Source organism: Brassica rapa, chromosome A01 (assembly GCF_000309985.2).
Source record: "Brassica rapa cultivar Chiifu-401-42 chromosome A01, CAAS_Brap_v3.01, whole genome shotgun sequence".
Classification (NCBI taxonomy): Eukaryota; Viridiplantae; Streptophyta; class Magnoliopsida; order Brassicales; family Brassicaceae; genus Brassica; species Brassica rapa.
In genome coordinates, this window is record NC_024795.2 from 22,516,952 (window position 1) to 22,529,331 (window position 12,380).

General features: G+C 33.7%; 2 protein-coding genes across 3 annotated transcripts in view; one reads left to right on the forward strand and one right to left on the reverse strand.

The window, feature by feature from the left end:
- Window positions 1–4: 4 nt before the first annotated feature.
- Window positions 5–1,068, forward strand: LOC103835917 (early nodulin-like protein 3). Its single transcript, XM_009112114.2, has 2 exons — window positions 5–411; window positions 499–1,068. The coding sequence occupies exons 1-2, from the start codon at window positions 246–248 to the stop codon at window positions 915–917; spliced, it is 585 nt and encodes a 194-aa protein (XP_009110362.1). The 5' UTR covers window positions 5–245; the 3' UTR covers window positions 918–1,068.
- The window catches only part of LOC103835927 (vascular-related unknown protein 3), a 208,304-nt gene continuing 196,953 nt past the window's right edge, over window positions 1,030–12,380 (reverse strand). Inside the window, exons 2-3 of one of the 2 annotated variants that reach the window (XM_033279221.1) lie at window positions 2,443–3,028; window positions 1,030–2,304 (exon numbers count right to left, since the gene is read on the reverse strand). In XM_033279221.1, the coding sequence (XP_033135112.1) occupies window positions 2,173–2,304; window positions 2,443–2,661 (351 nt within the window). In that variant the 5' untranslated portion in view covers window positions 2,662–3,028 and the 3' untranslated portion in view covers window positions 1,030–2,172. Of the gene's footprint in view, window positions 2,305–2,442; window positions 5,165–12,380 lie in introns of those variants that run through there. The other variant, XM_033279218.1, reaches the window with a different exon arrangement.

A 12,380-nucleotide genomic window follows, 5' to 3' on the forward strand; every position in this document is an offset into this window, starting at 1 on the left:
GCAGAAGCAAGGAACAAAAGCTATGGACAGAAGAAACAAGTCACATGAGATTCCAAACTAAAAAACATTTCTTGAAAGCATGCATATATGCTTTGCTTAGAATCTGAGAAAGACAAGGAAAAGCTTCTCTAAAACATTTCCTCAAAAGCCTCATCTTTATATATATAAACTCACTAACCTTTCATCATATCTCAACAACAACTATCCCACACTAAGTCCACATACATCTCTCTAGCACAAAGAAAATGATGCTTCGTGGGTTAACTCTCGTGTGTTTACTCATGATTGTTAACAAAGCCTACGCTAGAGAGTTTATGGTCGGTGGTGCAAAAGGTTGGACCGTTCCTTCGGGATCTCAAGTTTACAGTCAATGGGCAGAAGAGAGCAGATTCCAAGTCGGCGACTCTCTGCGTAAGTTTCCACACTGTACTAACCAAACAATAACCGTAGTTTTTTTCTTTTTCATATAGAACACAAACAACATGTATATAATCGCAGTGTTCGTCTACCAACCAAATCAAGATTCAGTGTTCCAAGTCACAAGAGACGCTTACGACAGCTGCAACACTGATGCACCAACCGCTAAATTCGCTGACGGGAAAACATCCTTCGCACTAACCCACTCCGGACCATACTATTTCATCAGCGGAAACAAAGACAACTGCAACAAAAACGAGAAGCTCGTGGTCATTGTCATGGCTGACAGAAACGGCAAGACCACATCATCATCATCACCACCGTCTCAAGCCCCGGCTCCCTCAGGAGAAGCCGCTCCTTCTCCGCCTATCACAAGTAACCTTGAGCCCCCAGCAACTACTCCTACTCGAGAAACTCCAAACAACGCAGCTTCCTCATTTTCTTCCTTTGTCTCTGCTCTTCTCGGGGCTGCTCTTGCTTCCACTCTATTCCTACACTAAGAAGTTCATGTTTTTTCTTCCGTTCACACTCTGTAACGAGTCTTTTCCCATTTTCTTTTCACGTGAGTTTGTGTCAATTGGTGTTTGTTGTTTTGATTGTTTTCCCCTTTTGTTTCTCATGTATATGAATAAAAAGTTATACTTGTGTGCATAGTACTGAGACGTCATCTCTATTGCATATAGAGAAATGGAAAGATCAAGAAACTAAGATAGTGTCATACAAAACTTTCTTTCTATTCTGTGGTTTTCTCTGTAGAAAAGCTGTTTCAAATCAACACAGTCTGAGGTTTTCTTTCTATTCTCTGAGGTTTAATTACGTATATTTATTTTTGCAAGATATATAAGAAATAGTTTCTTATCTTATTCAATTTGAAGAATTTTTTAAATTATGGAATGTATGATTGATTGTAAACTGAAATCTACAATTAATTTTTATAATAGTTTTTGTTCAGAGTTGGAAAGTATAATGTCTAAACCATTTGAATGATTTTTTTTCCTCAATTCACTTAATAAAAATTTAAGATTTGTGAAGAGTTTTTTAACACATTTTCTATCTTACTTATTCCATACACAATCAATACAAAAATTCCTACCAAAAAAAAAAATCAATACAAAAATTGATAAGCTATATCACAGAGTATTGAAGTGAAACCGTCAGTTTATCTAGACTTTTATCACCAATTTGATTTTAGAATGGTTGTATACTCTTTATATAATTAATTCTCACTTTGTAATGAGTAATGACGACGATCGTACCACTAAAATAAACCGGATATTTTTTAATAAAATGGACACTTCAATCATTAGACATCAGGGCTTATCAACGTACATATATGTACCTGATTGTACCAAGCGACACACACGGAAACAAGTTAACTTTTTTATTTTATTTTTTTTTGCTAAAAAGTTAACTTTTTTATTACACATGTTCGGAAATGTTTACAAATCTTACACTCTTGCTAGTGCATTTAATTTGTACATAAAGTACATGTACATCATCCAGCATTGATTCGACTTTCACTACATTTACTAGTCCATTCTATAGATTTTACAGACAAAAATAATTCACGATAAAAATTAAAAGATTATGACTGAAAAAACAATCAAAGTATCAACCAATATAGTTGGACAACATGGACAAAGGAACTAAGCAAAGTCCTCGCTTCTTCAATTCTGCGCAATAATCTTCATTTATTATCCCTTTCTTATTCAATCCCTTCTCCTATAAAACCCGTGAGAATATTTTTGTAGCTCGTCAGAAAAATTGTGTCAGAAAAATTGTGTCAGAAATTATGACTGAAAAAACATGTTGAAAGTTTCTTACCTCAGTTTTAGTATTGCTCATGCTTTTTTCTTCTGTGGTATTGTCTTCCATTTCACTGTAACCCTAAACGAACAGGCATAGCCAAGATTAATATACATATATATAACGCATAAATCATCACACAAAAGCACATATATATGTGCATTGCTGTTTAGGCCTATGTCTGGATCAATGTATGTATTGTCTTCTCTTTGGACTTACCTTGGTTCTTTTGGAAGGAGATGAAGCCGTGTCTTCTTCGACATAGGCCATAGGGGACGCAGCGTCTGAGATCATGGAAGAATCATCATATTGGCATGTACGATCTTCGGTTTCAAAGTACATTGTCCAACTACTCTCTTCTAGACCCTCTTGTATTGTTCTCTGTTGAGTAGAGAATATCGTACGCCTCACGCAGTTGCTCAGTGCTGAGTTTTCCATTTGAACTTTCTTAGAGAAAAGCTTGATGAAGAGTGGTTGGATATTGTAGAAATGAAATATGTGAGAAGCTAAAAATGGGATTTAGACTTTTGTTTGCCCAAATAATTCTTTCAAATGTGACAACTATATAGTAAGGGAGGTAGAGGTCATGAAACTTGTAGGTTTAGCACAATTTGGCCCTTTAGGCCAACATTATCAGTTAGTCCCTTAAGGGTCCCTAAGGAGAGGGAGGGGCCACAAAACATCAGGACCGAGGAAAAAAGAAGAGAAAAAGTCCTTAAATAAGGGACAAATGAGGTGAGTCCTTGTAAATCCTTGTACTATTCATTTGGGGACTTTCATCTGGGGACCTATTGATAATGTTGCCCTTAGTCTAATTATTGTTTATTTTATTGCTTAACGATATAATATTATTTGTTGCTGGCAGTTGAGTAGTTTTATTTCTTTGTGTGCAAGAACAAAGAAAGATATACAATGGAAGTGGAGCACCTTCTGGTTGAGTTAGTGGAGAATAGAAATGTACACATCAACTTTGAGACTTGCTAGTAGCTACATTAATTAGTTTCATTAGTTAAAAGTTAAGACAAAATTGACATTAAATATATAAATAAAGAAGGTACTTTTAACAGGTGAACGCGAATACAGTTTTTGGTTGTTGATTTTCCAATAAAAGTGAAGCAACTAAAATTTAAAAGAACTTTCCTAATGACAATCATCACACATTAATTTCGTATATTGTCAGTTAAGAAAGTAATTTCAATAACATGATAAATTATATTAATTTGAGCTTAAATATTCCGTTTAATAATACTTTTCTTACTCTATATATGTGTAATCCAATATATTGTACTGTGCTTGGTATCAAACTTAGAAGTATATATGCAAAATGTACAACAATTTTTGATATAGAGAAAGTGTTCTTCAAATATGTATATATAATGCAGTCAACGATGAATACATGTAGTTCGTGGGGAACTGATACTAAGTGTTTAGCGATAATATGGTTTATAACGTGACAAGCAGATTTAATCTTCGCTTACTTGAAAAAAAAACTCAAACAGAAAACAGAAAACGTGATGAAGGCAACACTACACCCTAGGCTAAAACTCCAAATAGCTAATTATAAATAAAACGATAAATGTATATAATATATGGCCCTACATAAAGTCGGTCCATGTTCTTGAACCTTTATAGTCCGGCAAGATAATTATTTTATTATCATATTGGTATTTTGGTTATAAAGTATGTACAAACATATCTGAGAGGCATGAAGTGTGCGAGTTTGCAAGTGTTGAACCGAATCTTTGATGGGTGTTGTTAGTGTTACAATGATCGTGTCCCTTCTCCATCAGCCATGTATGACGTAAGAGGTTCCGTAAGCTTTAGATTTTTGACGACTTTATCGTGGTAAATGTTTGACACGATGTATTACTATGATGGTGATATATTTATAAGTAAAGGCTATCCAAGATTTTGCAGATCCAAGTTTTGTTTCGCATGATGCACAGCGAAAATATAAACAAAGCCAACATTTTTGTTTTAGTTGTCATTTGTCAATGAAGTTTGTTGACAATTTAGATATCATCGTTTAATAGTTGGTATTAGAACGTTTGTAAATGTCAATTTTATATTTTGGAAAGTATCGTTTCTAAATCAACAAAAAATTGCATTCTTTTACGATTATTCAAAATCTCGTGAAAGGACGAAGTAAGAGATGTTATTAGCAAAGTTCAGAAAAAATGAGATGTTATTAGCAAATTTATGACGATGATGGTATGACTGAGAATCATGATGACCATTATACGTCTATAATCGATGGTTTCTTAATTACAAAAACCGTTTTGTCAAACAAATTACTCTTCTTTAATGTGGTCAAACAGATTTACTTAAACTAATACCTTCGGTAGTGGATGTAAAAGTTACTTCTTCGTGTGCTCGATCGCCAAATATCTTGTCACGTTGAATGCATATGTCATTCATTCACACACATATCTCATGACATGTAATTCATTCACACAGGATTCTAACATTATGTTTTCTGTAAATTGTTTTGAAAACCGGACCAGATACCGATTTGGTATACCAACTAGTTGATTGAATTGACTAATTCAACCAGTTGAACCGGGTTTTCTGTTTTTCTTTTTAAAGAAACTATATATATATAATTATATATTTACACTATATGCACAAAATAGTTCTATATAAGATATTTTTTCTATTTTTTCATTAATTGGAAAAATAAACAATAAACATAAATCTAGATATTTATATATATACAGTTAACAAGTGAAAACTATGTAAACTGAAACTGATAAAAAAAACAAATGATTAATTGTTCAAATTATCATATTTATTTATTCTTATAACTAAAATCCTAAATTTTATGAATATAACAAAAATGAAAATCTATACTATTATTTGCGAAGTAAATTTTTGGAATCGAGCTCTCACGTTAGAAGTTCAAGTGGTTAATATCATTTATACCCTTAATGAATAAAATATATAATTAAATTAAAAAATAAAAACGAAATTTTAATTGATTTGATTAGATATTGATTAATATTAATAATAGTAAGAATTATCCAAAATCTGAAAATATAATTTAAGAAAGTGATAATTTCTGTATATATTGTATTGTTATCTGAAAAAAGTCTTTTATTAAAAATTAAAAACATAAATTATATAACTAAATATTAATCAAATAAAATTCTTAATTATATAAAATAAAATATTAAATTATCCAAAATCTAAAATATAATTAAAAAAGATAATTTCTATATATATATTGTATTGTTATCTGAAAAAAGTATTTTAGTAAAACGTTAAAAATATAAATTATATAATTAAATATTAATTAAATAAAGTAATTTTTGGAATCGAGCTCTCACGTTCAAAGTTAGAGTGGTTAATATTGTTTATACCCTCAATGAATAAAATGTATAAATAAATTAAAAAAAATAAAAATTTTTTTTATTGATTTGATTCGATAATTGATTAATATTAATAATAGTAAGAATTATCCAAAATCTGAAAATATAATTTAAAAAGGAGATAATTTATGTATATATTGTATTCTTATCTGAAAAAGTTTTTTAGTAAAAAGTTAAAAACATAAATTATAAAACTAAATATTAATTAAATAAAATTCTTGATTATATAATTAAAATAGAATATTGAATTATCCGAAATCTAAAAATATAATTAAAAAAGAAGATAATTTCTATATATATACTGTATTGTTATCTGAAAAAGTATTTTAATAAAACGTTAAAAGCATAAATTATATAACTAAATATTAATCAAATAAAAGTTTTTAATTATATAATAAAAATATAATATTGAGTTATTTTAAGATTTATTTTAGTAATGAATATAGTGTACAAAAAACTTTTCAAAAATTTATGAAAATGTTTAAGCCCGCATCGCACCTAGTAGTATATAAGAGACAAAGAGAGTTTTTACGTTATTCTTTTGAAAAGTAGAATTAACTAGAAACCAATTAAATAATGATAATTAAACATTGATTGTGAAGTACTAAAGTTTAATAATAACTGAAAATACATTAATTATGTGTTGATTATTTAGAACCAGATTTCCAAGCTGACATGGATCACCAATTTTACCGACTTTTAGCTGGTTTTATCATCTATCTTATTAAATAGTAGCTAAAAAAAATAGTACTGTTTGGAAACATGGATAGTAGTAAGTTAGAAAAAAATAATAATGGGCTTATGCTACTAAAAAAATTAAAATTCCATTACATTATATTAAAAAGTAATGGGTCTATGTTACTTGATATATATATTCAAATCAAAATAATAATTTAAAATTGATTTATATCAAAAATTTATTCAAAAATATACATATATTCAAAATTTGATTTTTACTAACATATTTTCCAATAACTATTATAAAAATGTTTTCAATATATATAATAAAAATACAATACAAAGCCCAATTTCAAACACCAACTTAAATTATGGTTTTTATATTTCACATTAAATTTTAAAATATAATATATGTGATTAATTATATTATTGTACTTATAAAATATTATTAATTATAAGAAAACTTATTTGATGGTACGTATAAAATACGATTAATTATATGATAACACAAATTTTGTAACCTATGATAACATATATATGGATATATATAATAGTGATTATGGGTAGGCGTTCGGGTTTGTTTTCGGGTCTTTTGGGATTTCGTGTTCAGTTCAGATTTTTGAGGATTTGGTTCTGATTTGGAATAACCAATTTAAATAGGTTTGGTTTAAATATTTGGATAGAGAATTAATAATTATTTAAGTATTTTTGAAGTTTTGAATATTTTTTAACTATTTAAGATATTTACGTTTAATTATTTGTATATATTTTCAAGCATTTATGCGAACTTAAATGTATTATATATATTAAATCTAAAAATAATTAATATATATAAGTATATAAATCTATTTTAGATACCCAAAATAATTCGGTTCGGATCGGATTAGGTTTCAATTCTTCAAATACCAAAATTTTGAATAATTCGGATATTTAATCAATTATGGTTCCGATTTAGTACTACTTATTCGGATTGAGATCGGTTCGATTCTTCGAATTCGAGTTTTTTGCCCAATCCTAAATAGTGACATAAAAAGCAAGTAGCATCATATTTTTGTAAAGAATACATCCGCATGGGCGTGCGGATCAAAATCTAAGTCTTTCTTTAAATCTGAGTTTTAAATTAACCTAAACCTAACTTTTCCGATATGTCACTGTTTAACTAGTTCCACCGGCCAATTCGCTCTGGGTTTTTAAAATATTGGCTACTACACTAAAAAATCAGTATTTCACAGAAAAGTGTTGATTATTAATAAGTGACTTCAAAGTTTCTAAACATGTTGAAAGTTTCACAAATAAAAGTTTTTATTCTTTTTAACATTTTTTGATAATATCTTTTATTTTAATTTTTGTCTTTTTCTAATTTTTTTGTTTTTAAAATGAGTCTTAATTAAGATATTCACCGATAACAATATTCTAAAAACATAAATAAACTATAGTGTTTTTACTTGCTATGTCAGCAGCACATGAAATGTGTTAGAAAAACGAAGACCGCATGTAAATCTTAACTTCTCCGTTTAGTATTTTTTTTACAACGAACGAATATTCTATTAGAGGTGGTCTACGTAAACAGACCGGAATTTTCTCCGTTTAGGTACTTAAGTTGATACATTATCAACCAATTTTATTATTGAACCCTCATTCTCCTTTTATTTTATTTTTTGGTAAAATCATTCTTCTTTTATTCGCAGTAAGCACCCTATTATTTTTTCTTATTATTGTTTTTGGCTCTTTTATCTTTGATTATTATTATTCATTCACACTCTCCTTCCACGCTGCTCTCCGCCAGTGCAGGCCGACCAGGTTTTATTAAACGTCACCTTCTTTTTCCGAAGTGTTAGATTCTCCAAGCCCTAAATTACACTGGTGGTCGAATCCTGTAGCTTACGTTTCTAGAGAAGACGCTCACGGACAGGGAGAGAGACAAGCTAGAGGAAGACGTGAGAGGTCTACTTCACCGTTAGATAGGAGTCACAAGAGTAGGCCTTCACAAGACAGAGCTACTACTGCCTCAAGGAATGATGAGGTATCTGGTCTGTACTTTTGTCTGCTTGAAATGATTATGTGACTGAAAACTTTTTAGCTTTATTGTATGCTAGTAAAGGTTGTCCTTTGCTGCTGATGATGCTCTCATGTTTCACATAATATATAGTTTGGATCCTGTAATTTAGCCTTTCTATCGCCTTGGTCTGTAACTAGAACCTAAGTTTATCCATTTCTTGCTGAGTTTGCTGTTAAATGACTTGAGAATTGAGATAGTTTCTTTTATGCCCTTTTCAATTCCCATGGTTTCTCTTCTGTTAATGAAAGCTCATTATTTAGACTATGTTTGCTTTGAAGTTTTCATTATTTTCCTGTTATATTTTTAGTGCATAGTGATCTTATTTTCTTCCTATCATGCTATCCATAACCAAAAACCCTTCATAATTTTCTGTGAGCCATAAGTCACTTCTTCAGTCATTTTGATCTTTTTCTCTTTATCTTTTCAGGGATCTAATGCAAGAGGGAGCGGTGCGGAGCCGTGAGTTTTTTTCTTATTATTAGGTTAGCCTTTTACAATATTGCAGTATTTTGTTTAACCATGTTAGGGGTTTTCTTTAACAGCAATGATGAGGTAGGTTCAATTGCGAGAATAAGAGCAGCTGAAGAAGTTTTGGCAGCAAATAAAAAGCTATCCATTGATTTTAGATTTCCATTGTCGTTTTAGTCTCTTGGCTCATCCATGTCAGCTTCTTTTTTTTTTTTTTGAAAGAATGTAAAATTTTATTCCATCAAAACTTTGTACATCGGATGCTACTATTTTGAAATGTTTAAATCAAAAAATGGGTTTCTACAAATTAATGAGATTCTTCATGCTAGTTGTGGTCTTGCCGGGAACCAAACCAAGCAGCTAATCCTTCTTCCAAGTATTGTTTTCCTTTACCCTTGACTGATAACAGCCTGAGTCTAATCATCTTGTCCACGAATTTGGCGAGACAGCTAGCTTGTTGTGGCTGTTCACCATGCCTACGGGAGTTCCGTTCTCTCCAAATCGCATATACCGTTGCTTGAAAGGTGTAGCGGAGTAGAAAGGCCATTGTGGGGGTGAGCGTTGGCTTGGAGATCATCTCGATAATGTCATTCCAATCTGTAGAGAAACTTCCTTGCAGAATTCCCCCAGCAAGTATCTTCCATATCTGTTCAGTATAGCGACAACTGAAGAAGAGATGGTGACAGGATTCATCTTCTTCCTTACACAGCACACATATCGCATTAACTGCAGCATTCCAGGTTAGCATTCGGTCACAGGTTTGGAGCCTGTTGCGAAGAGCGACCCATAGTAGGAATGAGTACTTGGGAGTTGAGTGAGGAAACCATACTCCTTGACTCCAAGAGACAGCTGGCTGTGCGTTCCCCATGCTTCTCAGGTACAGCCAACTTTTCTTGGTTGAAAAACCACTCGCATACTTCCCTTCTTTCTGCTTCCAAAGTGGTATGTCATCATCCATATTATTTTGTAATTTAATCTCTGCAATCTCATTTTCAACTTCATTGAGTAAACCCACACGATGCCTTCTTCTCCGGTGTTTTACCAAGGCCACTGCAACTGAGTCCTCATAGGATATACCCAAATCAATGGTACTATCACCTATGACCTCCCGGAGACAGCCAAGCTTCGACCAGTTATCAAACCAAAAGCTGGTGTCTTTCCCATTACGAACCTCAATCTTGAAAAATTGTTGAGCCAGATCTCTTAGCTTAAGTAGCTTTCTCCATATCCATGACCCAGAGCTTGAGTTACACTTTACTGACCAGAAGGATCCTTTCCTGATCAGGTAGCAGTGAATCCATTTGACCCACAGTGATTCTTTTGAGGATTTGATTCTCCATATCAGCTTTAAACAAAGTACCGTGTTCATCTCCTTCAGAGACCGAACTCCCAGGCCACCCTCTTGCTTCAGCAGGCAGACGTCTTTCCAGCTCACTTTAGCCTTATTTGTTCTCAAGTCCGGGCCAGACCATAAAAAGGCAGAACATAAGCTTTCTATTTCTTTTAAGCAGCTTCCCGGTAGCTTAAAAGCTTGCATCCAGAAATTTGCAAGACTAGAGATGACGGATTTGATGAGTTGCAAGCGACCAGCATGGGAGAGGAATCTACCAGTCCATGATCTCATACGCTTCCTAATCTTCTCGACTAAGGGGAGATAATCAAGAACCGTCATGCGTTTTGTAAGTAGAGGTAGGCCTAGATAGCGTACAGGTAACTGACCTGATGCAAACGGGAAACTATTAAGTATTTCTTCCTGGTGAGGTTGAGTAGTTCCTGCAATGTACAAGGTAGACTTCTCAAGACTAATCCTCAGCCCCGACATTGTTGCGAAGTCCTCAAATATTTTTAGAACCCCTTCAATAGATCTCTTCGTCCCATCAGTGAATACCATTAAGTCGTCCGCAAAGCACAAGTGAGTTAACAATATGTTCTTGCAGCGAGGATGATATCCAAATAACTTCTTTTCTGCAGCCTTATCGAGTAGTTGCGATAGGACATTGATACATATGACGAAGAGATAAGGGGATAAGGCACAGCCTTGACGCAGACCACGTTTACTCTGGAAAAAGCCCGCTAACTCGCCATTGACTTGAACTGAGAAAGAAGCAGTGCAGACACACAACTCAACCCAATGCACAAACTCCTCAGGGATATTCATTGCACGCAGAGTGTTCAGCAGAAAGCTCCAGTGCACAGAATCAAAAGCCTTTGCGATGTCTATCTTTAAGGCACATCGGGGAGAGACTTCGTCCTTGTGATAATCTTTCACGATCTCTGTTGCGAGCAACAAGTTTTCAACAAGAAGTCTGTCCTTCACAAACGCAGATTGATTCGGAGAGATACATTGAGGAAGCGTAGCTTTCAACCTGTTTGCGATGATTTTGGAAATCACCTTATAGAGGACGTTACAACATGATATGGGTCTGTAGTCCTTCATCTCGATGGCAGCATCCTTCTTCGGAATGAGAGCCAGAATAGTGGCGTTCAAACCCTTAGGTAGAAACCCCTTCTCAAAGAAAGACTGAACCGCAGCCGTTAGGTCCTTTCCAACAATACTCCACGAAGCCTTGAAGAATTCCGTTGTATATCCGTCAGGACCAGGAGATTTGTTGCTCGGCATTTTAAAGATCACATCTCTTATTTCTTCCTCCGTTACTAGCTTCGTGAGCGCTACTCTTTCCTCATTACTACATCTGAACGGCATAATCTCTTTCAGCTCCTCAACGGTTTTATCATGTATGTCCTGCGGCTGGTGCGAGAGGAACTCGCGGAAGAATCTCTCAGCTTCGGCTTTGATCTCTTCCTGTGAAGTGACTACATTACCAGCGGGACATTTAATCTCTCTGATTGCGTTTGTAGTTTCTCTGATCTTAGCTGCATTGTGGAAAGCTCTGTTATTCTGATCCCCTACTTGCAACCAGTGTAGTTTCGATCTTTGTTTCAGCAGCTTCTCTTCTATGTCTGAAACTCTCTGCCATCTTTCAGCCGCCATTCTCTCAGCTCTAATGTTTTCTTGTGATTGATCAAGAAATAACTTTTCCTGTTTCTCACAGAGATCGAGATGGGCTTCTTTCACCTTTCTTGTAAGATCTCCCAGTCTTTTCCTACTTAGTGTTCTGATCAGAGGTTTGAGGCCTTTTAGAGCCTTGGAGAAGCGGTATAGTGCTGTTGTGGAAACAAACAAAGGCGAGAGATCCCTCCAGTGTTCTTTGACAACATCGAGAAACTCCGGCTCATCTACAACGGCATTTATAAATTTGAAAGGTTTCCTCTTTCCCATTGCTTCAGGATGGAGATGAACACGACCCCTTAAATGGTCAGAGCAGCCACCCGCTTCAAACACACCATAGGCCTGCGTCCTTTGATGTAACCATCTTTCATTGACCAGAATGCGATCCATCCATGTCAGCTTCAGAGCTAACTTTGCTAAATTTTTCAGGAAGAACCATCTTTTGAGCTATCAGGGAAACTTGCGGAAGAAACCAACAGATACAGAGGTGATGTTTCAATCTTTGCATTTCAATTGCTAGCATCCCCTTGTCATGTTGAACTTTTGCTACAGTGATCTTCGTGTATGTGTGAAA

Excerpts from the sequence above, each read along its gene's own strand:
- LOC103835917 (XM_009112114.2), top strand. The coding sequence starts at position 246 with ATGATGCTTCGTGGGTTAACTCTCGTGTGTTTACTCATGATTGTTAAC. Across the intron at positions 412-498 it reads CCAAGTCGGCGACTCTCTGC|TGTTCGTCTACCAACCAAAT; the intron begins GTAAGTTTCCAC and ends ATATAATCGCAG.